This window comes from Xiphophorus maculatus, chromosome 17 (assembly GCF_002775205.1).
Source record: "Xiphophorus maculatus strain JP 163 A chromosome 17, X_maculatus-5.0-male, whole genome shotgun sequence".
In the NCBI taxonomy this organism is placed as follows: Eukaryota; Metazoa; Chordata; class Actinopteri; order Cyprinodontiformes; family Poeciliidae; genus Xiphophorus; species Xiphophorus maculatus.
In genome coordinates this window covers 7149649-7177458 of record NC_036459.1, presented here as the reverse complement: position 1 = coordinate 7177458, position 27810 = coordinate 7149649, and the positions used below count along the sequence as shown (strand labels likewise).

At 37.4% G+C, this 27810-nt stretch overlaps 2 protein-coding genes across 2 annotated transcripts; both read left to right on the top strand.

Annotated features, from left to right (window-relative positions):
• The first annotated feature begins 1519 nt into the window (after positions 1-1519).
• On the top strand, positions 1520-13638 carry mybpc1 (myosin binding protein C, slow type). Its single transcript, XM_005811947.2, has 19 exons — positions 1520-1533; positions 1925-2049; positions 2134-2239; positions 2378-2544; positions 2620-2785; positions 3054-3160; positions 3244-3380; positions 3612-3771; positions 3840-3944; positions 4024-4212; positions 5206-5340; positions 5431-5598; positions 5690-5778; positions 5853-6048; positions 6135-6274; positions 6364-6523; positions 7740-7876; positions 9015-9201; positions 12866-13638. The coding sequence occupies exons 1-19, from the start codon at positions 1520-1522 to the stop codon at positions 12961-12963; spliced, it is 2586 nt and encodes an 861-aa protein (XP_005812004.2). The 3' UTR covers positions 12964-13638.
• Positions 13639-14711: 1073 nt separating this feature from the next.
• chpt1 (choline phosphotransferase 1) lies at positions 14712-27781 on the top strand. The gene is made up of 8 exons (XM_005811937.3): positions 14712-15140; positions 22425-22572; positions 22685-22826; positions 23824-23908; positions 24310-24441; positions 24512-24670; positions 24762-24887; positions 26282-27781. Exons 1-8 carry the CDS (start codon positions 14901-14903, stop codon positions 26396-26398), a joined length of 1149 nt encoding a protein of 382 aa, XP_005811994.1. The 5' UTR covers positions 14712-14900; the 3' UTR covers positions 26399-27781.
• The last annotated feature ends 29 nt before the right edge of the window (positions 27782-27810 follow it).

Below are 27810 nucleotides of genomic sequence, written 5' to 3'. Positions count from 1 at the left end.
GTGCCAAAATCAAATGGAAAGGTTAAATGGTTAGATTAAAAACAAAAATGCTTTGATCAAAGACAAAATTGCTATGATGAAAGAGAAAATTGCTAAGATCAAAGAAAAAAGTGCTATGATCAAAGAGAAAATTGCCAAAATCAAATGGAAAGGTTAAATGGTTAGATCAAAAACAAAAATGGATCTGATCAAAGACAAAAATATTTTGATCAAAGACACAAATATTTTGATCAAAGACAAAGTTGCTATGATCAAAGAGAAAAGTGCTAAAATCAAAGGGAAATGCTAACTGCTTTGATCAAAAGCAAAATTGCTTTGATCAAAGACAAAGTTGCTATGATCAAAGAGAAAATTGCTAAGATCAAAGAGAAAAGTGCTATGATCAAAGAGAAAATTGCCAAAATCAAATGGAAAGGTTAAATGGTTAGATCAAAAACAAAAATGGATCTGATCAAAGACAAAAATATTTTGATCAAAGACACAAATATTTTGATCAAAGACAAAGTTGCTATGATCAAAGAGAAAAGTGCTCAAATCAAAGGGAAATGCTAACTGCTTTGATCAAAAGCAAAATTGCTTTGATCAAAGACAAAGTTGCTATGATCAAAGAGAAAATTGCTATGATCAAAGAGAAAAGTGCTCAAATCAAAGGGAAATGCTAACTGCTTTGATCAAAAGCAAAATTGCTTTGATCAAAGACAAAGTTGCTATGATCAAAGAGAAAATTGCTAAGATCAAAGAGAAAAGTGCCAAAATCAAATGGAAAGGTTAAATGGTTAGTTCAAAAACAAAAATTCTTTGATCTAAAACAAAATTGTTTTGATCAAAGAGAAAATTGATATGATCAAAGAGAAAAGTGCTCAAAACAAAGGGAAAAGCTAACTACTATGATCAAAAACAAAAATGAATCTGATCAAAGACAAAAATGTTTTGATCAAAGACAAAAATATTTTGATCAAAGACAAAGTTGCTATGATCAAAGAGAAATTTGCTATGATCAAAGAGAAAAGTGCTAAAATCAAATGGAAAGGTTAAATGGTTAGATCAAAAACAAAATTGCTATGATCAAAGACAAAGTTGCTATGATCAAAGAGAAAAGTGCTCAAAACAAAGGGAAAGGCTAACTGCTATGATCAAAAGCAAAAATGAATCTGATCAAAGACAAAAATGTTTTGATCAAAGACCAAAATATTTTGATCAAAGACAAAGTTGCTATGATCAAAGAGAAAATTGCTATGATCAAAGAGAAAAGTGCTAAAATCAAATGGAAAAGTTAAATGGTTAGATCAAAAACAAAATTGCTTTGATCAAAGACAAAATTGCTATGATCAAAGACAAAGTTGCTATGATCAAAGAGAAAAGTGCTCAAATCATAGGGAAATGCAAAATGTTTTAATCAAAAACAAAAATTCCTTGATCAAAGAAAACAATACTTTTATCAAAGACAAACATGCTATGAGTATCAAAAATAGTAAGATGAAATGCAGAATGCTAAGCTCACAGGGAAGGGCTAAATGCTATGATCAAAAACAGGTACTATGAACAAAAGAAAATCCTATTTTCAAACAAAAAAATGTTATGATCAAAGACGAAGCCCAAATTGCTATGAGCAAAGAGTTTCAAATTGTGTGATTATGCTACAGCATCATCCATTATTTGTAGAGCATTCCCTTTGTAGTTTGATAACTGATAAGACTTTTTTGCTTCAGGAAGTGAACTTTAAATGTACTTGTCTGTCTTTAAAAAGATTGGAATAGCCAAATGTGATTTATTTACATTTCATTACTTCAAGATTTTTAGGTTATTTGGCTTTGGGATATAATTTATTAATTTCAATTAAATTTATATTGAAGGATTACTGTACGTATTTATAAGTTGTTTTTTTTAGAAAGTCAGTAATGTAAGTTCTTGACTTTTCATTCAGGTATATTTTTGAACATAAGGGCACGCAAAGGATTATGGTCATTAACAACTGTTCCTCTAATGATGATGCAGCCTATTCTGTGGTTGCAGGAGAAGAGAAATGTACCACAGAGCTTTTTGTCAAAGGTATCAAGAAAATGTCTTTCATTTTTTATATATAAGCACATAAAAACCCTATTTTTAGTTTCATCTTCTGCTGTTTCCTTTCAGAGCTACCAATAAAGATTGTTAAAGGTATTGAGCCTGTGAAGACTACAGTGAACGAAAGGATTGAGCTGGAGTGTGAGGTATCGGAGGAAGGCGCTCAAGTTAAATGGTAAGGAAATATTTGATTTTCATTATTATCAAGAGTATATTTTGCCATTGGGGAATCAAGAACTCAGAAGTGTAAGACATACGTTCTTCGTGTTATTGTCTCTCTTCGGAGAAAACTGACTATAAAATTCTCTGGCAGGATGAAAAATGGTGTTGAAGTCCCAACAGGAGTTCGCTCAAGGTATCGAGTGAAGTGTGAAGGAACCAAACATTACTTGGTCATTGATGATGCCTCCAAAGACGATACTGGAACATATTCTGTCATGGCCAGTGGTGGAACTTCAGAGGCTCATATTCAAGTAGACTGTAGGTTTCTTCTTCTTAGTCCGTTAATGCTAAGATGTTTGGTAAAAAATATTCTAATTTTGTATTTTTCTCTAGTAAAACCCCTGAAGGTGTTTCAGGATCTGCAGGATATGACAGTGATGCTGGGGCAACCCATAAAGCTACACTGTGAAATCTTCCCAGGAAATGTTCCAGGTCGTTGGTACAGGAATGGACAGCTGATCCAGCCAAGTGATCGTCTCAACATTATACACAGGGCTAAGTAAGCCTCCCAGGGTTCCCATTAAAATGTCACACTTGTCCAAGCTGAAAGTTTGAGGCTATTTTAAAGTCTAAATAAAAAACATTACCTTGGTACCACCTGTGTGGAACCAGAATTGAAGAATAAACTGAAAATATAGAAAATATTCTATACTTTCTTTCAGAGAACTGAAAAATACTTCAATCTAGACAAAGTAATTTCTTGTTTAGATTTTTCCAGGCTGGAGTCCAACATGTTTACACTAACAAATACCTTTTTTATTTTTAAGAATTCACCGACTGGAAATTGAGACAAGTTCCCTTCATGATGCAGGAGATTACACTTTTGTGCCTGAAGGATACTCACAAAGCCTGTCTGCCAAAATCCACATTATTGGTACATAAATTTAACACCTCATATCTTTCTGAGTTATTAGTCATGATATGATCTAACGATGGTAATCAGCTACAATTCTGCAGATCCTCCAAGAGTACATCTAGAAAGCTTGAACTTCCCAGACAACACCATCACAGTTGTGGCTGGAAACAAACTCCGATTAGAGATTCCTATTAGTGGAGAACCAGCGCCTAGAGTGGTGTGGATGAAAGGAGAAAGGGTGAGCTCCTTGCTTGTTTATTTGACATTTTGGTTTGATCATCCAGGCGTGTCACTGACCTAGCCAAAACATTGTTGTTTTGACTAAATTTAGATGCCCTTTGCATTAAAAACTGAGCTAAAGAAACATACTAACTAGTTAACCTGAAATAGTTAGGGTTGTCCAGAACTTAAACAGTATATTTACCAAACTTTCAGCTGTTCTATATTCAGGTTTATTTGTCTTTTATAGGTGATTCTTGATTCAGGCCACAGAGTTCACGCTGAAACTTACGGCGACCAGACCAGCCTGACAATTGAAGTCACAGAGCGCGAAGACACAGGAAACTACAAAATAGTTTTACAGAATGAGGCAGGAGAAGCTACAGCTAGTGTCAAAATCAAGGTTGTTGGTGAGAAAATACCAACATGAAAACAATGTCAATTTGTTCAATTTAATTTAGTCATGTGTCACTTGCAGACATTCCTGATCCCCCTGAGGCACCTTTGGTTCCAGTTGTGGGTGGTGATTGGTGTTCTATGACATGGGAACCACCCAAGTATGATGGAAGTTCACCCATATTAGGTAAACAATGCATCATGCCAGTGGTCAAGCTTAAGTATTAAGTTTATGAAATGACAAGCTTTTTATCGGTTCCCTTAAGGATACTTCATTGAGAGAAAAAAGAAACAGAGCTCCAGATGGATGAGGCTGAACTTTGACTTGATCAAAGAAACTTCATTTGAACCTAAGAAGATGATTGAAGGAGTGCCATATGAAGTTCGGATCTTTGCAGTCAATGCCATTGGCGTCTCCAAACCCAGTGAACCGTCCAAAGCCTTTACTCCCCTCGGTGAGTAGCTCAACTGTCTCCAACATTCATCCCATAATCTCAGTGCTAGTGCCAACGAGTTACCAAGGCAAAAATGATATATATAAGGTTTCAGTCGATCTGACAACAGTTTTATTGTACTGGCAAACTTCTAAAAGAGATGTTGTGTGTTACAAATTATGTTGGCTGCTCTTGGTTCCCCAATAACACAGCTGTTCAGTCCAATACCCATCACACAAAGCATTCTGACTTTGACCTTCACTAGACATACAGCAGCTTTAGGGGATAATAAATATGTCTTTATGATGGCTGTGAAATCATTCATGGATTAGAGGTTTATGGGATCAGGTCAGTCAGAGTTTGAATAGGGGTTAAATATGATTCAGAACACAGGAATAGACAGCCAGAATAGGCACTAATGAGTTCTGGCATGGAATACCAGCCAAAGACAGTGATCTCTTAGTCACATGCTCTTTTGTTTATCTAGATATATGTACATCACATGATAATTGCTGCAACACATGCAGAATGAGAAATCACTGCACAGAGTTCATACACAGTCAAGAAAGGGTTTGAAAGGTACAGAAAAAATAACGTATGAAGTATTTCCAGGATTTCTATCTCGTATTATTAATTTCTATCTCATAGACTAATTGTTGTTTCCACATGTGTCCATTTGTACAACTTCCCATTCATTTGTCCAACCACACATCCATCCATTTGTCCAACTGCCAATCCATCCATCCATCCACCCATCCATCCATCCATCCATCCATCCATCCATCCATCCATCCATCCATCCATCCATCTGCCAATCAATCCATTCTCTACCCATTTGTTCTACATTTGCCTATATTTCCATTCCTTTGTCAGTCCATCCTTTTGACTGTCCAATGTACTAATTTATTAATTGATACATTGCCTTACTTCTTCCTTTTTTCCTTTCCCTTCTTTCTTCCTTCCATCCACCTACTATCTAACTAAAAATAACTAACAACTTTTATTTCAACACAGCTGTGACCAGTGAGCCGACTATGCTGGTTGTGGACGATGTTACGGACACCACAGTGACTGTAAAGTGGCGTCCTCCAGAAACCATTGGGGCAGCTGGGCTGGATGGATACTTAGTGGAGTACTGCATTGAAGGAAGTGAGTCAAATCTCAACAACGTTGAGGTGAGGTCTATTAGATGCGAAATATTTTAGTTTATTACTACAATTGGACTATCTTTACCTACAGCTGATGACTGGGTGCTATCCAACAAAGAGGTGACTGAGAAAACCAAGTACACCATCACTGGACTAACTCCAGGATCTAAGATTTTAGTTCGGGTCAAAGCCATAAATAAAGCTGGAGCCAGTGCTCCACGCACTCTGCAGCACTCTGTCCTTGTCAAAGAAGTGGTTGGTGAGTTCTGAGAAGTCTGTAGTGTCTGTTCAACTGCAACAAATGAGCCAATCAAACACAGTTGATTTAATAAGCATAACGTTCTCTGCAGAACCACCAAAGATCCGTGTCCCGCGACACCTGAAACAGACTTACACTCGGAAAGTTGGAGAAACTGTTAACCTTGTGGTGCCTTTCCAGGTAAACCTCAAACTCTTTTAATATACCCCTTCTGAGTGGTATACTTTACTAAGGTTTCATATGCATGTGCACAGGGAAAACCTCGGCCAAAGGTTACTTGGATCAAGGAAGGCAATCCTGTCGAACCTTCCCATGTTAGCATCCGCAACACAGACTGTGACAGCATCATTTTTATCCGTAAAGCAGACCGAAACCACTCTGGGAAGTATGAGATGACGGTACAGGTTGAGAACCACGTTGACACGGCAATTATTGACATACAGATTGTGGGTAAGTGATATTATGAGAAAAAATAAACCATATTTACTTTCATGGTAAGGACAGCTATTAATTTAGGTTTTCTTTTTGATTTTAAGATCTACCAGGACCGCCTCAGTGTGTCACAATTGAAGACGTTTGGGGAGAAAATGTAGCTCTAGTGTGGACCCCTCCGAAAGACAGTGGAAATGCCCCAATAACAGGCTACACCATTCAAAAAGCAGACAAGAAAACAATGGTTGTGCAAAATATCAAGCCATAAATCCAAACTGTAAATGAAGCTTCATGTTTATGTAATATTTACACAATGTTTATTCTGTTTTACAGGAATGGTTCACATGCATTGAGCATTACCACCGGACCTGCATCACCATCACAGAACTGGTGGTTGGGAATGAATATTTCTTCAGGGTCTTCTCAGAAAATATGTGTGGTCTGAGCGAACTGGCCACCCAGACCAAAAAGAGCGCTCTCATCGTCAAAGAAGGTACAATGAAGAGCGGAATGTCATTTTAATTAATGCATACTTAGTGAAATATGGTTGAATAAAATTAATTTACAAAAAATTGCTTTTAGTGAATATGGATATAATTATTTACATGCATGTTTATTTAATATATCCAATTATTTTACCATTTAATGTAAAGTCCTAATTTAGAATACTGAATTAATTTTTTTAAAAATAAAATAAACCAATTAAAATCAAAATAATAAATGTATTTATTAGCTGGTAAAGTAAAGCTTTGGAACAACATTGTTTTTGCACAAGTTTTAGTAAATAAAATTAGTGATACAAAATAGTAAACATAAGCTGTTTATTTAAAATAAATGTATTTAGTAGCATTTTTATTTTTGAGAAGTTAAATATTTATTTTAAGATTCAGAATTCCTTACTTTATTTTATAGACTGAAATAAATAGCGCTGAGAAACAAATGTAGCTCAAGATTGATCTGATTCTTTAGTCATTTAAATAATATACTCTTTTAAAAGGTGTTTGTATTTACACTTATTTTATAACTTCAAAGTTTTGGTTACCTAAATGGGATTTCAGATTGGAAATATCTTTAAAAGCTTTTGCTTCATCTGTCTTTTTATAATACAGTTTTCCTGACCTTTAATAAACATTTAGCACACAAATCACATTTATTTTAGATTACTTATTTTATCAATTCAATTATTTTTCCTTTATTGAAGGACATGTATTTGAGGACATGTATTTGATACAAATAAGAGATGAGAAATACTTTTTGCCCATAAAATGTAATTTTACATAATCGTTTTTTATTTATGAAAACTTGTTTTATAGTTTTCTTTAATTTCAATATTCCAGGTTTAGTTGCTGAGGTAGAACTTTGCTTAGCTATTAAAATACAGTGTCTGTGTTTTTGTCCTGGAGAAATTGAAATGTTTCCCTGCCTTAATTACTGATCGGAGGGAAAGTTGACTCTTTTGAGGAACATTTTCCGTTTGCTGCCTATGCATTCCCCAAAGGTACTGTCAGTGATCTTTTCCACCCTCACTTCTGAATCTCACTGGGTTTTATGTATGACTGACAGGCCCTTTAGTGGTGTTGTCTTAGTCTCAGCTGGTGATGAATAAAAAAATACATTGTCCTTCCCTCGTCACATAGGGAATTCCCCGCATGATACCGCTCAGCGTCAGTATCATGCACAACCCCATTCCTTTACCCTTAAACCCACAGGCTTGCAGATGAAAATACCCGAGTACAGCGACCGCGACTTCAAGGAGCCACCAAAGTTCACTCAACCGCTTATCAACACCTTTGCTGTTGCCGGCTATAACGCTACGCTGAACTGCAGCGTCCGTGCCAACCCTAGGGTAGGTGGCGAAACAACAAGTAAAACATTCATATGCAATGATAGCACAAAAAGTGGAAGTCTACTTGTTTAACATTTATTTTTATCTTTAAATAATGTACTTTATAACCTGCGTCTCATTTGTTCACAAGATCATTTACAATGTGAATAGCTCTAAAGTATTTCTTTTTACCACATAGAGATCAAAATCTTTTACAAATTTGGAATGAAATAACAATCGCAACAGTTAAGCTAGCTGCATTTAGCTTCCATTAAGACTAACAAGTATCTAATTCAGAAACATTTCATAATCCAAGAGGATCTTTAGTAAAAAGGGGACTATTATGCTTCCCTTTACAGGCTAGAATAGGTCCATGGGTTATACAAAACATGTTCATTCTTTTTTTTTTTTGCACAAAATCACTCTCAGATAATGAGATTTTAGTCTGGGTCAGTTCTGCCTGGTTTGAGCTCCTTTCAGGACGATCTGTCACTTTAAATCCAAATAAGCTGCTATGACCCCAACTCAACGTTTACATTCACACATGAAAATTTCTGCAAACACATGCGCAATTACACAACCATACATCTTTGAAAAGTAGAAGTGGAGCCTCCTGCACAACTAACGAATGCAGCAAGTGATTTCTGGATAGAAAATTAATAACAAAACACTAGTCTTTTCCAACAGACATTGTACATCACATTTAGCAGTCAAAAACCAGCTGACCACAACATGCTGGAACTCCGCTTGGGTTGCTAGGTAACGGGACAGGGCTTTGCTGGGGTTACTAGGCAATGGGCTGGGCTTTGCCTAGGTTGCTAGGTAACAGCGCTGATTTGTGATGTTACATTCCAGAGGTCTTTGAAACGGCTTATTTTCTAGACACCAAAAACCTTCACATTATTGCCAAAAAAACATCTGGATGGTTTTTTTTTAACTGTTTGGGTTTTTGTTTAGAAGCAGTAGAGACTCAAATGGAAGTATAAAAAAATGCCAATTTTTCAAAATAGGTACCCTCTAACTAAAACAAAGAACTGTGCATAATCCTTTATTTCACTGCCAAATGTCATTAGGATATGGCATTATGGAAGTAGTGGGTATTGCATTATAGTCAGACACAACCAATAAGTGCTTTTGATATTCCTGTTTCTTCCTGCAGCCAAAAGTGATCTGGATGAAGAATAAGATAACCATCTTCGATGACCCACGCTACCGAATGTTTAGCAACCAAGGAGTCTGCACACTGGAGATCAGGAAGCCCAGTCCCTATGATGGCGGCATGTACACCTGCAAGGCCATCAACGACCTGGGGGAGGCCCAGGTGGAGTGCAAGCTGGAGGTCAAAGGTCAGTGTGGACCTAGAGGTGTGCATTAAAGTCTATGAGTCTGGTTTCCCATTTTTACCTCTTTACTTCCTTATTGTGACTAAAAGAAAAACTGGGTATATATCATTAAGATGTTTGCCTATTTATGCCAGTAACTGCTATTATGGCCATAATCATTAGTCTATAATAATTGTAAAGAGGCAAGGCATCTTTTTGGGAAACCAACTCCATCTAGATATTATAACAGTCTACCAAATGGACGGTACCAAGTGGAAACGTAAGTACCTCAACTGAGTTGCACCATTTGTTTAGAAATTCATTACTTATTTGAGTTCAACTGTTTTTTAGGACTAGATTGTGGTAATTTAGAAACCAGGGTTACAATTTAATACTGAACAATTATGTTTAGCATTGAAAAAGCAACTGAGTGTAAGTTGAAAATACACGGGGAACAATATTTAGTCATGAAGCCCAGGACTATTGGAGGATCGCTTTTGTTTTTAATTGGAGCTGTGATTTTTAAGTTATGTCCTCATTTTTACCTTTGATTTCTTTAAGATTAGCTTTGTTAGTTCAAGTAAATGTCATAAATGGATCAGCTTGTATAAAAATTGTCTGTCCTGTCTTTCAGTTTTATAAAACAGCAGAAATTTATTTTAAAACAAGTTGAAAAGATGTTGTGGTTTGCCATCAAATTAAGCTTAATGTATATATATATATATATATATATATATATATATATATATATATATATATATATATATATATATATATATATATGCCATACCTGGCCCAAATTAGAAGATTCCAAGGCCAAATACTTCTTTCGAGTGTTAGTCTTTACCTCAAATGGAAGAGTTCAAGTATCTTGTTTTGTTCAGATGTGATGGCAGAATGGACTGGACAACATCTGCATTAATGTTGGCGCTGCTCTGGTTTGTTGTGGTGAATAAAAAGATGAGCCAGAAATATAAGCCTGGCTCATCTATAACCTTCACCTATAAAATGTTCTTATGAGAAAACAAAGAACATCCAATTCTGTATACCTTTGTGTTAAATGTTTGTTTTATTGTGAAAAAAGGGAAAGCAGCTGTAACGCCATGACGTCGTTTTCAAAACTGAGCTAAACCAAATAAAGGAGAGAGATATTTTGGCAATATCCATCTAATCTATGGATCTGATCTGATATGAATCTATAGATCTAATCTAAGAGTGTATATTGGAGTGTATATAAGAGTAGTTGGACATCCAGGCTCTCTAACTCTCCATCTAAATCTAAACCAATGAGATGTTTGGCAGTATTATATAGGGTGGGCCATAAGTTTCCATACATAGAAAAAATAAACATTTTATATTGGACAACCATTTTTATTTTTGTGGGACTCTGTGTAATCGCTGCACGTCTTGGACCACTTCATGGTTGATCTGCAACATTTCCAGTTTTCTGAAACTTTAAAACAAGTTTTGCCACAGTGTCGTGTGTGATGCTCGTTCCATGTTTTCTGTTAAAGTTTTGTGCAACCATGCGACTGAAATATACATTATACATTCTCCTATGTATGGGAACCTGTGGCCCACCCAGTATTTAAAATAGACAGATTTTTAATCTAAAAAAACAACAACTTATCATTTGCAGATTGTTTGAATCTCAGCAGCCATTCACAGCTTTAGATTAAATTCCAGGCCATGTTTGAATTCATAAACATTTGGTGCAACTTGGTTTTAATAATGATAACCCGTTAAAGTATGTGGAGTGTAAATAATATTTGGTGACACATCACCACCACACAATGTCATCCCTTATGTTTGTCTTTTTCCAATCCTGCCATTCTATTCATCACAGTTCGCACACCAATGATGTTCTTGCATTTTATTAATTCACCTCTCCATCTTAAACTATTTTCCACAGATTCCAGTGTCTTCTTTGTTCTGTTAACTCTTCATATAAAGAGTTCAGTAATAACTCAGCTGTACTCCCTGGTGCACACATATAACTCCATGTAAACTTAGGTTAACCCCTCTTTTCTTCTTTCTCCCCCAGTCCCAACTCAAGAATTGTGAATGTATGTTCTCATATAAAAGATAAGGTAAGCTTTCATATGGTTTCAGCATATGAAGCTTATTTCACTCATTATGCATCTTTTGGTCTGCCTGTGTAACCCCGCCTTTCTAGGCCAGAGGGACAGCAGCAGCTGAAAGCAGAAACCAGTAAAGTCAGAGTCTGGCTTACCTAAATATTTCAATTTTGATTATATTTACTGAATTCTGCTTTGAAATTGGTTGAATGTTGTACTGTTTCTTATGTACGCTGTGACAGAGACGAGGTGAGTACACTTTTTATTCCAAGCGAGTTTAGTAAAATTGAGGACAATTGATGTTATAAGTTGCTGAAAATGTCTTGCACTATTAAAAAGTCTTGACTCATTTCTCATGTCTTTTTGATTTGCTTCCAGTGAGCCAGTTTGCAGGATTAACATGAAACGATCAAATTATGGAGCTAAATTGGGGCCATAACATTTGTTCAAAAGAAAAAAAAAATTAACTGAAAAAATCAGATACTGAGAAATAAACTTGACTCTGAAAAGTAGTTTTCAACTTTGTTTCAATTTAATTTTTTTTTCTTTTGAACAAACATTATTGCCCCAATTTAGCTCCATACAGAATGTGGTATCCCGGTAAAATACAAGGATTTAAAAAACTTGATTAAAGCCACTGAAAAGATCCAACTCCTTGGAAAAACATTATGATTGACAATTATGTCATTTAGGAATCTGGATTTTGCAGAATTGTGAACCTTGAATTGTGCATGGTTGTAAAAACAATCCCAGTTTCATGTTTTTCTGTATTGGTGTCCCATCGACAAACAACAGTGGATTGAAGATTAAAACAAAAAAATAAATACATTATAAAATAAATGCATTTTCTGAATATGCTCAAAGGTAATACTTTGGGTATGGCATTACTTTTCAGGTTTTGTACTAAAACCAGATGAACATCTAAAACATGCAGAAATCTGCAGAGCCTGAATAATTCCCAGCTTTGTGATATATTGTGATATATTGATTTATTGTCCAGCCGTATGGTGTATGACACTATTAAAAAAATAAAGCAAATCTACCCCAGGGGTAACTCTTTATTTGAAGGAGTCTTTGTGAATGTTTATGACTGTTTTCGTGAAGTGTCATTAGGTAAATGACATTTTTATTACAAATTTGCATTAAAAGCATCATTATTGATCAAATGACACTTCACAGCAGTCATAAACATTCACGAAGACTCCTTCATATTCATGACAGGTGTTATGTCATGTTTATGACAGTATCATGTCAAGTGTTACCCAACAGGGAAACAAAATATTTGACTACTAATTAGAAGTTCCTAGACACCCTGATTAACTTAAAATGTGAAGTTCAAATTTAAAAATGCATCAGTTATATGTAATTGATAGGAATTGTTACAGTTGCCAAAGGGGGAACAAGTAATTTTCTTAGAATTGCTAAATTTTATCTTTAGATTTTTCCAATCTGCTTTGGTATGAGATTATCAAAATACTGTAAAAATATTTCCTATTTAAGGCTTTTATTTAAATATATAAGTAATTCTAGAGGGCTCAGTATAATAGCTTTCTCTATTTTTTCACCTCTAGTTATGCCAACATCATCACAACTCTGTTTTTGTTCTTCAGGGGGATTTACCTTCTTCGAGCTCCTGCAGCGTGGCGTACCCTTACACCTGATTGATAAATACATGAACGAGTCGAAGATCGTAGAGCAAGACAAATGAAACTGAAACCACTACAAAAAGGGGCCTTAGCTTTGCAAAAATCGTCCACCATCAGCGACTCTCGTCTCTCGCCTCTCTTTTTGGATCAGGACACTGATGACGGATTGAAAGGAACGGGATGAATGGATCGGTTCTGGTGGACGGAGTTCTGGTCTGTGTTGTGGAATGCTGTGTGCATGTTTGAAGCTTGTTGTTGCCATAGAAACACAGTCATTTCATCTCCTTTCACTCCCTGTTTTGTTTGAAATAATGTATCACCTCAGAACCTACTTTAGTGTTTAAGAACAAGAAAAAAATAATAATTTAAATAAGGATTAGTGAACAGCAACTCATGTCTGAGGTATTTTCTGTGGGTTTTTCTTGGGTTTGGTCAGTGAATGTGTTATTTTTCATTGGGGAGTTCCATAGAAAAGAAAAAGAAATGTTTAAATTATCGATGTTAATTTGAGTTTAACTCAACACGATAAGAACGACTTGGGTAAAGTTGGAGAAAGAAACTTGATTTATTCTTTGGCGTTTTGTTTTTCTTGTGAGGAAATATAGAAGTTTACTCACATGCATGACATCTAAACCGTTGAGTTTATTTTGGGCTGATAAGGGTTCCACCATATTTGCATGCCTTTTCCTTTGTAATTACGAACTGCAGTGATAATAAACCTCCCAATTACGTCTGTCTTTTCTTGTTATCCTATCTTCTTTTGAGTGGATTTAATGTGTTTTCACAATTTGGTTTTGGGGAAATATATTCCAAAATACATTAATGAGAAGAACATAAACTTTGTGTTGGTTTTGAGTTAGTGTTTAGGGTTCATATGTTTTATAAAAATGATGGCCATAAATTCATATTTCTGTTTGATAGTTTTAGTTATATTTTAGCAACTCGTATTAGAGGCTTTTAAAGAAACAAGGTAAGTGAATCAGGGGGGCAGAAACCAAAATGCTGTATCAGAAAACAAACTATAACAAGTTTAGATAAACATGTTAAATGTTTAATGAATATTTGCATATTCATTAAGTTGTTTTATTTGACCAGAGTAAATTTCAGCTTACATATATAAATATATTTAGATTTATTTTTTATTTCCCATCTTTTTTTCATCTTTGAAATAATAATAATTTCACTTTATTTTCCCTATATATATTTTACCTAATAGCTTATGATACATGAAAGTAAATTACTTCATATTTTTCTCATCAGTTTTATAATAAACTGATTTTATTATTTTATTAAAATATGGAATACTTTAATTTGATTATTTTTAATTCATAGGGCTATCCATAAGACACTTTTTAATTCTTACGTTTTATAAGCATTTTATAGTCTTTTCCTGTTTCTAGCATAGTGATATAGCGTACCATAAACATAAAAACTTAAATTTTATCATGTTTTATTTAAATTAAATTCATGCTAAGCTTTTATATTTATTTATTTTTCTACATTTTCCTTTTTATAATGCAACAGTCTAAGATTAAATCTGTTCATTTTTATGTTTTTTCTTACCTGTCATTCATTTATTTACCAAAAAGGTATGACTAAAGCATATAATAGGACATTAATAATAAAAAACATAGTTGCAATATTACTTTAGTTGTCAAATTTAGTGTAATGATTAAATACTACACCTTTGCAGATGAGGTAATAAAATAGTAACCACAGTAGTTCACCGGCATGCTGATTTAAATTTCCCGGTGCAGGAGGCATGTTATTGCCCCGCTTCCTGTAGACTTGTACCTCGATCTGAAACCTACGGACTATCAGCAGATTTTGGTTCCGCTGCAGAAATGGCCTCGACTGCACCGAGAGCAACAAAAGCCAAATGATCTGCTCTTGTTCTGGAGTCGGCAGAGAGAATAATTTAACGATTTTGTAAGGCGCTGGCTTGGGGAAACCAGGGAGTTTGTTACGGTACTTAGAGGAGCGACGAGGCGGACGGATAATGCCACATTGCCTGTGGCCAGAGCCGCTGACACCCGCACAATTGAAGCGGCTGGAGGAGCATAAATACAGCGCTTCGGGTCGCTCCCTGTTCGAGCCTCCGTGCCAAGTCTACTGGAACTGGCTGGTCCTACAGATACCGACATGGGTCGCACCAAACACGCTGACTATTGTTGGACTCTTGATAAACATCCTCTCCACGGTGGTGCTGGTTTGGTACTGTCCTACGGCAACGGAAGAGGTGAGTAAATCGAGCTTAGCTGAAGTTTTTCCACAAGGGCTCGAGCGCTGAATACGTTCGTACCGAACTACATTTAAAAATAGCCCGAAATAAATAGTTTATGACAGCCTTTCACTCTATCTTTACTAAAAGATAAAAGTAAATATAGTATCTTAATCAGAAACGTTTTCCTGCCAATTCGGCCTATATATAAGTATAATATAATTTGCTATGTGAAAACAATTTCCAATTAAATCATTACCCTAATAGCGAAAGCTAACGCAATCTATTGTCTATTTTTGGAATATTTTTTAAATAGGCGACTGCTTTTTAAAAAGTAATATAAGCCGAATTAAAGACAATCACACGCGTCTGTAGTTGTTGTATTATTATTACAATATATAACGCTTTATTGGCATCACGAGATGAGGATGATTTAAGTAGCTCCGTTTTGATTCGGTAGATTTGCGGAATAGATTAACGGTCGTACGTAGTTGGAAAGTTTACAGATTTTGACGTGTTCTTGTCTGTCCCCACTCATGTGATGCAGGGTTGGGACACAACAGCATTTAGGAACATAATCTTGTTTTAGGTCACCATTCCAGAAGACTGTTATCATTGTAGCAATGTTGTTGTGTAAACAACTGCAAAGACAGTGCAGACTTAAGATCCCAGGTACATACAGTATATAGCCGAAATGCAGAAATAGGCCTTTGCAGCTGACCTATGATCCAGTACAGCTGGGTGCTTAGTGTCACTTTACCACGCCATAAGACATACGTTTGTGGTTTATCAGAAAAAAGCACCTTTGACCGATCCAAGCATGAGAAAGAACTGATGAAACAAAGTCCATACAGCCTGCTGATAGTCAGACCCCAGTTACAATTCAGAACTATGCAAAAACTTTTTAAAGTCGTGTAAACAATAAAAAAAATAAAGCAAGAATGTCTGATTTTAATATTAGTATTTTTACTTTAATCTAATCTTTTTTTGGGGAAAACAATCTGAGATTAAGGTGAGAATTGTGGCCTTTTTCTTACCTAAAAAGTAATAAATAGTCTTTTAAAATTATAATCTTTATTGTTATTGCAATAGTACAGCAAAATATTGTGATAAAATTCAGAGTCCATAATGCCCACCACTAACTGGAACCACTTTTATAGTCAAACCTGAACTGGGAGGTTCTTTTGGTTCATATTGATCATCACTTTTGCCCTCAACATCCCTTATCTTTCTCTCTAAGATGTATTTTAGTCAAACAATGTGATTTAACTTTTGTATGTTCAACAAAACCAGATTGGTCAGCTGTTAAATATTTGTTTAATAACATTTCAGACAGTGTCTACTGCAAACATTTTTCTTTGCCTCGTGTTTGCTGCGCTAATGCAAACACTGCTTCAGGGTGTGAAGCCCTTTAGTAAAAGTAACTATGTCACTGCACGTCTACAAAGGCTGTGAAGGAGTGGAAGAAAAAATTTCACTTTTAAATCTAGCAGCACACATTAAGGATAGCAATTAGAGTCAAACCTGATAGTTTGCACCACTATGCTCAAGTTCAAGTTCATTTTTGTTAAAAATACAGACAGATTGTTTATTTTCTGCTGCTCACAATTTCCTCACCCGGACTAAATTTATCTATAATTATCTTGACTTTAATGTAAATAGCTGATTGCTCTTCAATGTATTGTGAATTTATTCTGTGTGTAAGACTTACCCATCACAGACTGGTGGTGAAAAAGCTGCTCTTGGTCAAGATGATTGGTCAGAAGTGAACTTCCTGTGCAGGTCAACCAATCATATGTTGGACCCTGATAACAAGTCAGAGTTACATATCACATTATTTCACAATGCACACCAATACAGGCACAATTAAATAACAATTATAATTAGATATGAGTCTAATCCTAGTTTCTAGAGAGACATCTGGAGTAATTTAAAATGTTTTAAAGCAAAATCAGTGAATATTCAACCTCAAAAATATATTTTTCTTTTATTTTTACAGTAAACTTTCATATTTACGACACAATACAAAATAAGATATAAACAAAGGTATGCAGTTTAAAGTGAAAAATATTTTAAAATAAAACAAAGCCATTATTATTTATGTATTTCCACCATAAAAAGCTTTGGTGTTCCTGCTGCGTTCGAGTTATTTGGAGTTGGATTTGATGTCAAAATTCTAGATAAAAAGTCAGAATTTCAACATGGTGACACGCAAAATTATTGTTTGTAATATCTCTAACAAACATCATTTTAAGCTTTATTTTCTATAAGCCAGCAACACTTTTAATCTGTTAAGTTTAGAGTTGCAGGTGTAGGCCTGTCGCGATAAACGATAAATCAATTAATGGTACGATAAATTAAAACTACCGACGTCATTTTAATTATCGGCATTATCGTCTCTTCTGACCTTTTTCTCTTTCTGTTAGTGACACTGAATGAAAAAAGGCTCAACTCCGGTGCTCTCCGCTGACCCTCCCTTCCTCATTTCCTTAGTGTAAAGCCCAGCGCACAAGACACGATCTTAGAGCTGCCAGCCGATTGTCGGCCCATTTTCAAACCCTGACAGACCACACATTAGCCGACAGAAATCCTAGGTTTAACGGTTCGATCGGGTTCGGTCCTGCCGTGTGGTGTCCAACAATGGGCACAAAATAATGGCTACAAGTCCAGTGAACTAATTTTAAAACCAGGCATTAATCAATGCTTTACTGCAATCTACCTGCAATGCTTGTTGCTAGTGTCAGCGTAAAGTCCTGCCTGAATGAAAATCATTAGAACCTATTTACGTCACGTTACCGAAGAACAGCTGAAAAGTTACCGGGTTTATCAACTGCGGTAGCAATTTCGCTCCAACTCCTCCTCTTGTCATTTCTATATTCTTTGCATGTTGAATAAACATTAATGTTTCCACGTCGGCTGGACTTCGGGTTGCGCCGTGTCAGCTGTTTGGGATTCCCCGACGTAATTTCCCCTCAGAAAGCTCGGAGGAGAATCCACCTTTCTGATTGGCTACCTGTCACATTCAACAGGCTGCGTTAAAGCTGCCAGTCGGGAAAAACCCCTGATTTAGATCGGAGCGGCAACGACGATCTACCGTAACACACCACACAATCTTAGAAAGACCAACGTTTTAAGATTGTTGTATGGGGAAAAATAGGAGCAAAAAATCGTGTAGTGTGAACTATTGCATCAGGTAGTCGATGTGCCCATTTTCTCTATTTAAATCTAATTATTACTGAAGGGCAACATAATATACAGACTTCATAATCTGCACTCTTTTGGTTGAATGCAGTATTTATTTCCACTTTGGCTTTATGTTTAGTTTTTTTTCCAGTACATTTTTTGTTAATGGAGACTGAGAATCCATTTTATTTTTGTTTTTGGTTGTTTTGTTTATTTTGTTTACCAGTTCCAGTGTTTAGTGTTCTTTTGAAAATAAAGTGTATCTAACTTTGGCAAGAAATCGCATGCGTTATTACATCATTTTCAGTGTAAAAAGGCCGGACAGGACTCACAGGCCGGTCCCGAGTCAGAGGCCGGACCCGAGTCAGGGGCCGGTCCCGAGCCAGGGGCCGGACCGGACCCAGAGGCCGGTCCCGAGTCAGAGGCCGGACAGGACTCAGAGGCCGGACCCGAGTCAGGGGCCGGTCCCGAGCCAGGGGCCGGACCGGACTCAGAGGCCGGTCCTGAGTCAGAGGCAGGTCCCGAGCCAGGAGCCAGTCCCGAGCCAGGGGCCAGTCCCGACTCAGAGGCCGGTCCCGAGTCAGAGGCAGGTCCCGAGCCAGGAGCCAGTCCCGAACCAGGGGCCAGTCCTGACTCAGAGGCTGGAAAGGACTCAGAGGCCGGTCCCGAGTCAGAGCCCGGCCCCGAGTCAGAGGCCAGCCCCGAGTCAGAAGCCGGTCCCGAACCAGGGGCCAGTCCCGACTCAGAGGCCAGCCCCGACTCAGAGGCCGGTCCCGAGTCAGAGCCCGGCCCCGAGTCAGAGGCCAGCCCCGACTCAGAGGCAGGTCCCGAGCCAGGGGCCGGTCCCGACTCAGAGGCCGGACAGGACTCAGAGGCCGGTCCCGAGTCAGAGGCCGGTCCCGAGTCAGAAGCCGGTCCCGAGCCAGGGGCCGGTCCTGACTCAGAGGCTGGACTGGAATAAGAGGCAAGTCCCGAGCCAGGGTCCGGTCCCGACTCAGAGGCCGGACCGGACTCAGAGGCCGGTCCCAAGTCAGAGGCAGGTCCCGAGCCAGGAGCAGGTCCCGACTCAGAGGCCGGTCCCAAGCCAGGGGCCGGTCCCGACTCAGAGGCCGGCCCCAACTCAGAGGCCGGACCCGAGTCAGAGGCCGGTCCCGAGTCAGAGGCCGGTCCCGAGCCAGGGGCCGGACCCTAGTTAGTGGCAGGTCCCGAGCCAGGGGCCAGTCCCGACTCAGAGGCCTTCCCCGACTCAGAGGCCGGTTCCGAGTCAAAGGCCGGTTCTGAGTCAGAAGCCGGTCCAGAGACAGGTCGAGGCTCAACATTTGGTCTATTGTTAAAAACGTCTTGACTCTCTTCTGAATCCTCTCCACAGCAGACAGCCTGTTCAATCCACTTCAACACCTTTCTAATATAATTTTTCTTAAGATGAATTTTCCTTGGACGTGCCAGGTTTCTTCTGAAGCATTCGGTGAGTTTGTAAACGACTATCGGGTTTTCACTTTTTATCATCTTAAACAATAATTCTTTAACTACGTCATCATTGCCACTAAGAAGTTGAAAGATGTCTTGGCCGAGTTTTGTCTCCATCTCCTCAAAAAATACAAAATCTATGTCCTTTACTGCTTCCCAAAGTTTTGGAGCAAGTTTTTTGTGGACGGGGTCGGTGTCCTTCATTTTATAAGCACCATAGCTAGATCTGTAACTAGATATGTAAATCAGTCTCCAAAAAATTCTTTCCACCATATTTCTCCTTTGAGCTTCAGTTCCCCGTTTAAATCCCATCTCATTTGCGTCCTTCAAAAACTGTTCCGGATCCATGTCTGCCTGAGTGTAAGCCTCACTCAGGCAATTTTCGTCAGAATACAAATCCTCATTCGGAAAAAATGTCCTTCTGATCTTTATTTTCGTAGATGTAAACATTTTCCTTTTAGGAACAGGATTCTCCAAGTGGCTTTTGAATTTTCTCACAATAAATATATGTCCTTCCGGGTAGTCGAGTAGTGCAATCAAATTAAGTCCAGAAGCAAAGTGGAACGCATCGCTCGCAATGCTTTGGAAAATTTTTTCGCTGAGTTCGTCTGATACGTCTGAAAGTACGTCCACGTTTATTTTCCCTGTTTTTCTCAGCAGTAAGGCCAAAAGTTTTTTGTGTTGTTCAGAAAAGATTTCTCTGACGAGATGCATCGTGGGGCCGTCTGCCACTTTCTCTATTACTTTCCAAAGAAGTTCGCCAAGAAATTTCCTCTTCCGATAATCTGGGGTGGTTTGCCCAGGATGAACTTTGTTAGAACAAGTCTTTCTTACTTTGTTCCTAAAGGAGACCTTGGGTCTCACATAAACTTCACTTTCGTTGCTCATCTTTATTCCGTCAGCTAAAGTGTCCAAATGAATTTTGTGTTGACTGACTCAACTGATCAGTTGGTGATGTCATGGACTATGACATCACAGAGGCATCCTTAGAAGGGCCTCTTGGCACTGACATCATTTGAAATCAGGCTGATGACATCATTGTCAGCAGCATGGCAACTGTTGCTGGGGTACTAATAGCTCACAGTGAGCATACGCTATGAAAATAAATAATCTCTGGGCACTAAATACATTATTCCCACAAGTCTGAACCGGAAGTGACCTGCGCAGCTTCGCCAGAACAGGTTGGGCCAGGGAACCATTGGTCCCTCCACTTTACCCCCCTACACATTTTTATTAGTGTGAATGCTGTAGGCATTCATTCACACTATTGAGTTCCACTTTCCTGGTTGCTCTGTAAATTTCGCCACACTTCTTCTCCTGTATACTTTGTGCTATTTTCACCATTCAACTTTTATACTACTTAGCTTGCTCTCCTAATGCCGGCTATATCTCTTGACTCCTCCCTTCCTCATTTCCTTAGTGTAAAGCCCAGCGCACACGACACGATCTTAGAGCTGTCAGCCGATTGTCGGCCCATTTTCAAAACCTGACAGACCACACATTAGCCGACAGAAATCCTTGGTATAAAGGTTCCGGACCGGGTTCGGTCCTGCCGTGTGGTGTCCAACAATGGGCACAAAATAATGGCTACAAGTTCAGTTAACTAATTTTAAAACCAGACATTAATCAATGCTTTACTACGATCTACCTGCAATGCATGTTGCTAGTGTCAGCGTAAAGTCCTGACTGAATGAAAATCATTAGAACCCATTTACGTCACGTTAACGAAGAACAGCTGAAAAGTTACCGGTTTCGCTCCAACTCCTCCCCTTGTCATTTCTATATTCTTTGCATGTTGAATAAACATTAATGTTGTTTCCACGTATCATCTCCAATGTCCGCTGGACTTCGGGTTGCGCCGTGTCAGCTGTTTGGGATTCCCCGACGTAATTTCCCCTAGAAAGCGCAGAGGAGAATCCGCGCTTTCTGATTGGCTACCTGTCACATTTAACAGGTGTTGTTAAAGCTGGGGAAAACCCCTGATTTAGATCGGATCGGCCACAATGATCTACCGTAGTAACACACCACACAATCTTAGAAAGACCAACGTTTTAAGATTGTCATAAGGGGAAAAATAGGAGCAAAAATCATGTAGTGTGAACTATTGCATCAGGTAGTCGATGTGCCCATCTTCTCTATTTAAATCTAATTATTATTGAAGGGCAACATAATATACAGACTTCATAATCTGCACTCTTTCGGTTGAATGCAGTATTTATTTACACTTTGGGTTTATGTTTAGTTTTTTTTCCAGTACATTTTTTGTTAATGGAGACTGAGAATCCATTTTATTTTTGTTTTTGGTTGTTTTGTTTATTTTGTTTATCAGCTCCAGTGTTTAGTATTCTTTTGAAAATAAAGTGTATCTAACTTTGGCAAGAAATCGCATGCGTTATTACATCATTTTCAGTGTAAAAATGTCTTCAAACAATATTATTGTTTATCGCAATAATTTTTGAGACAATTAATCGTTCAGCAAAATTTGCTATCGTGACAGGCCTATGCAGGTGCAACGTGGAGCATTGATTTTAGACCCACTTTTACTTGTGTGTCTTGTAAAATAAACACGTTTCCACCACATTTTACGACTGTTTATGCGAAGAGCGGCCATATTGAATCGCAGAGTTTCTTTCTCCTGCTCCGTGTCTCCAGGCTCCACCTTGGGCCTTCCTCCTGTCTGCTTTGGGTCTCTTCATTTATCAGTCTCTGGATGCGATTGATGGGAAACAGGCCAGGAGGACGAACAGCAGCTCTCCGCTCGGGGAACTGTTCGACCACGGCTGCGATGCCGTCTCCACAGGTCCCTTTGCCGAAATGTCCAATTTCTGCTCCATTTTATTCCTGCTGTACTCTTTGACAAGCATAGAAATGGGAAGAATTCACGTTGTATATTTGTGTTTTTATGATTTCAGTGGTTGTTGCTGTGGGAACCTGCATTTCATGCGGAATAGGAAGATACCCAAACTGGATTTTCTTTTGCGGCTTCATTGGGACGTTTATGTTTTTCTGTGCTCACTGGCAGACCTACGTATCCGGGACCCTCCGCTTTGGGCTGTAAGTCATGCATTCATACAAAATATCATTGAAATAATGATCAGCTAATTTAGTAATCGATTAATTGTTACTGGAGTATACAAACTAAAAAAAATAAATGAATAAACTTGCTGCAAGAATAACTCACTCGGAGCTGTAATTAGGCCAGAACTGTACAAAACATATATACGTTTTGCATCTAAGATATAAAAAAAACATGTCTGTAAATATGTTTTACTAAAAACACAGTTCAAATTCTGTAAAATAAACAAATAATAATTTATTTCAGCCCTAAATGACAGCAGCAGTTAGACATTTTATTCTGTCTGGCCTCATACATTGTTTTCCGTCAACATTATGAATAATTACATTTATTCCTCTGTCTGTGCTTCAACATGCTTGGAGTTTACATGTTGCTAATAAGACACTTATCAAATTAGGCAAACTTTAAAAACCTTTAGGTTGCACAAGCCTGTGCTCAGCAGAAATGTAGCGGTCTGTCATAATAAACAATCTTGCTGGGCGATAAATTGTCCCAGAAGTTATAAAGTTGTTTTGAGACCATTTTAAAGTAATATAATGCTGGATAATCCAAGAAACATTCTCAAAGATCAATAAACTTTAAATTTTATTTAACACTAGAAGTGGAAAACATTTTAAATATCCAAAATAAATAAACAAAACAACAGAAACAACAAATAGAATTAATTGTGAAGTCTCTGTAAAGAAAATTGTCCTTCAAAAAAAAGGGCTATTTGAGACCAAAACACCAGACTGAAGAGAAAAACCACAAATCATGAAAATGGAAATTATTGAGCTTGCTTCAATTTATTACACGATTAATTGCGTATTGGAACAGATCTAGAAATGTAGATTGGCGACTTTTCAGTTTGATTTAAAATGTTTATTATTGAAGCTTGTGGATAAATTTTAAATTCTACAAGATAGAATTGTGTTGAGTTGAGAAAGATCAAATTGTGTGTGTAAATAATGACTTGAACTGCTCATCCCTTCACAGCGTCGACGTCACAGAGGTGCAGATTGCCATCATCATCATGTACCTGATGTCTGCATTCGGAGGCGTGAGCCTTTGGGAAAACGTGGTAACTGAGAACCTCACTCTTCGCCCTCTCACATGCAACTACACTGTAGGCACACGGGGACGTTTCCATGTCTCCAGAGTGAAGAACAGCTCATTATTTTCTAGTCTTAGTCGGTTTTCTAGCCTTTAAATAGAATTTGTGTTTTACTTTCACTCCGTGCTGCCTTTGGAGGCTTGACTTAACTTCATTGAGAGAAGTGCGAAGGTAAATATGGGTAGGAAACGCCGTGCCAGCAGGTCATCTATTGGACATGATCTGGCTCAAAAAGCTGATGATGTCACCTGCATTTGTTCGTTTTTTGCTTTGCGCTGCCATCACGCTCAGCATGCTGCAGCCTGTATAAAAGGGAGCTTCTTGATATTTATCCATTTGATTAATTTGAGCCTTCTGTGTTTCTGTAGCTGCCTGTTGTAGGAATGCCGCTGTACGCTTTCCCCATCATGGGCATCATCGGAGGCGCCTTGTACTCCTGCTACAACTACTTCTATGTGATTCTGAATGGAGGCGTTGGGAAGAATGGCTCCACTGTGGCTGTAAGTGGCAGCTGCTGGTCATAAATGAGGTGTTTTAGCACTGATGCTAACAGTATTTATTCCTTTTTAGGACACCAGCGTCCTGACTCCTGGTCTGCACATCGGCCTTGTCCTCACTCTGGCCTTCATCATTTTTAAGAAGTCATCCAGCCATCTGTTTGAGAACCATCCCTGTCTGTACCTGCTGACCTTCGGCATGGTCATCGCCAAGATCTCCAACAAGCTGGTGGTACGTTTGGTGTCTCCACATCACCTTAAAAATGCTAAAAGTTATGTTTTTAGTGACATTTTGTCTTATCGCATGTTTCTCTGATTCTCAGATAGCACACATGACCAGGAGTGAGTTATATCTTCCAGACACAGCCTTCATCGGCCCTGGCCTCCTCTTCCTCAACCAGTATTTTAACAGCTTCATTGATGAACACATAGTCCTCTGGATCGCAATGGTTGGTATTAAACTAAGGGACAATATATATTTATTGCTTAAAGGATTATAGTTCTGAATCATATTTACATATTTGAAATCAGCCCCACAGTTTTCTACAATTTAGGTGTAAAAACAATAAAAGGAAAAATATTTGGATTTACCAATTTTATTCTGATTAAGGGTGATTTATTAAGCTTCCTTAAGCAAGTTAATATAAAGATGTTCATTTGTACAAAATGAGTTTAGTCTGGTCAGTTTTACCTATTCAGAATGAGCTGTTTTAAACACTAATTTTAAATCTTCTTAAATTTAGCTCAAGGACTGACTTTAGATAAACCTTAAATGTTGAGCACTTCTCTTATTAATGATTCAATAATAATATTCTAATATAAATCTTTAGCCTTCATAGGGACATTGTAAACATATATTAATTTCTCAGTAGATTCCAAAGTTGACTTGCATGTTTTTTTTCTATTTTTGTTAGATATTTAAACTCATGTTTACATTAGGTGTAAAATCCCATTTTTTATCAGATGATAGTACAACAATATTTCTGAAAAAAGAAGCAAACCTGCGTGTGTAAAACTTACCTTCTTGCAGGAAAGTGCCAGGTGTTTATTGTAGCCACACAAATCCATTCCTACTCAGACGTTCTTGCTATGGGACGCAGCTACGTTTTCCCTGCAAAAAACAAGCATCATATCTGAAATCTCAAATTAAATAATTTCTTTTTTAGTAGTATTAATAATTACACACTTATATACAATGCCATAACCAAATTTAAAAGTCATAATTGATTCACAATAAGTAAATTACTGATAAAAATAATCAACATGATAAAAGCCAAAGTACTTCAAGGAGCAATGAAACATTGCTACTTCAGTATAGAATATAGTGTTAATTCTGACTTATTTTTAACTAGTTGCATTAATTAGCTGGTCTATTCTGAAATTAATAAAAAAATTGTGATTTTAATTCCCAGGATACTAACTTTCAAGCTAAAAGTCAAGTTTATAGAATTCTACTGACAAACTGTTACTTTTAATAAAGTGTTGAGCCAATTTAAGTAAAAACCAAAAAACTGTCATTATTAAACTAAGAGCCAAACTGACTAAAACAATCACCTAACCAAAGTTAAGCTAAAATCTATTTGGCTACTCAATTGTGTTTTTTGCAGAATACTGACAAAGTTTTGTGCACATTTGTAATGAAAATGCAGCTATTGAGCAAACATGTGGCGATAGTGGGAAGAAGCAACTTCCTTTAAACAGAAATAAAACTCCACCAGAATGAGCTGTTTATGTACGGCCATTTGTTGTGAAAGGCTGAAAAAACTTTGTTTCGAGGATAAAAGCTTTCCAAAGTTAAGCTATTAGCAACTAGGCCTAATTTTTCTCTTTTCCATCTTTGTAGGTCCTTTCTCTGGTGGATCTGACACGGTACTGCACAGGCGTGTGCCTCCAGATCGCCTCACACCTGCGCATCCAGGTGTTTAGCATCACGCCGCAGCCCAACGCCCACCGTGACTGACGGGTTGCCCGGCGGGAGGAGGCGGGAGGAGACGCAGATTTCTCCCCGCTGCTGAAAGCAGACGACGACGAACTCAGCGAGGAAAGACCCTTAACCCCGAGCCACTGCAGCCTTGACAAAGTAACCACCTCCGATTAAAAAACTGCCTCACTAAGAAAAAAGGAACAAATGAACCAATTCAACACTGCAAACCAAAAAGAAAAAGAAAAAGTAGAAAAAGAAAACAGCTTGAAAAGCTGTTGGGGAATTAAATGGTTAGAAGTTGAAACCAATCTAATTTAATTAAAAAATTGGTGCATGCTTTCATGAAAGTCATTGATTTTTATCTCAACCAAAAGACCAAATGTTTTTATTATATTAAACCATTATTTGTTATTAATTTTAAAGCATGACAGTTTATTTTTTAATTCGCCGTAGATTTGGCACTAAAACCAAACATTGACTCTATGTGTTCTGAAACTAAATAGATTTCCCGATTAATTATTTTTCTAAATAACCCATTGTTTATTTATTCAGTGTTCCAACAAGGGAACAAATGAGGGCTTTAAAATTAAAATTTTAATTCAAATCAAGTCTCCAATATGAAGTGGTGGATTGTCAAAGAGCTCTGTGAAGGGATAAGAGTCACATGTTGATGCTGAAAACGACGACAGGTTATTCCACCAACATCACTCTAATTTAAAGAGAATTTACTCACCATTATGTTTAGTTATTAATAAAACATCCATACGCTGGTATTTAGAGTGCTGTCGACTCATGAAGCATTAACACTCGACTCGTTCTGCTTTCTCATTTCTTCTCCCTAAAGGGCTAACACGTAATTATGTATGATTGTACAGAAATCAACTGAATACGCCTTAAATATTTTTGTTTGTAATTACTGTTTTATGAGTATTTAAAGCAGATTTGTATGTTTTTGTTTCTTTATTTTCACTAAAGTATGCCAGATACAGCAATAGTTACAATACAACTCGACTGGAAGATTTTTTGGTTTTATTTTTAACTTTTCACCTAGATGAGTGAATTTCAGTTGTGTTATTTGGTAACGTGATTATTAGTAATTGTACATTAACTGATTATCATGGAAATGTTGTACTTTGGTGCACTGGGATCAGAAGGGATTTTTCCAGAGGCTGTAAAATGTCCTAGATTTTATTTTGGAAAACTTTCATCTCACATTCTGCTTTTGTACCATTACAAGCCCGACAGAGGAACGTGTATTAACACACTATTTTGCATCATTTTCAGATGAATGTTTGAACTATGCATTGACATGTAATTTGATTCCAATCACCTCATTGTACTGTTCAGTAATAGAGTCAAACATTTCTAATAACAAATGTGAATGAAAAGATTGTAATAAAGATCATATTTTTCATCGTTTTCAGTGGTTTTGTTAATCTTGGGAAATT

What these genes read in the sequence shown, in the direction of transcription:
- chpt1 (XM_005811937.3), top strand. Translation starts at nt 14,901, where the DNA reads ATGCCACATTGCCTGTGGCCAGAGCCGCTGACACCCGCACAATTGAAG. An exon ending in CTGCGATGCCGTCTCCACAG is followed by an intron (nt 22,573 to 22,684) that starts GTCCCTTTGCCG and finishes TTATGATTTCAG; the next exon opens with TGGTTGTTGCTGTGGGAACC. An exon ending in TGAGCCTTTGGGAAAACGTG is followed by an intron (nt 23,909 to 24,309) that starts GTAACTGAGAAC and finishes GTGTTTCTGTAG; the next exon opens with CTGCCTGTTGTAGGAATGCC.
- mybpc1 (XM_005811947.2), top strand. An exon ending in TGTGGATGAAAGGAGAAAGG is followed by an intron (nt 3,381 to 3,611) that starts GTGAGCTCCTTG and finishes TGTCTTTTATAG; the next exon opens with GTGATTCTTGATTCAGGCCA. An exon ending in GCGTCCGTGCCAACCCTAGG is followed by an intron (nt 7,877 to 9,014) that starts GTAGGTGGCGAA and finishes TTCTTCCTGCAG; the next exon opens with CCAAAAGTGATCTGGATGAA.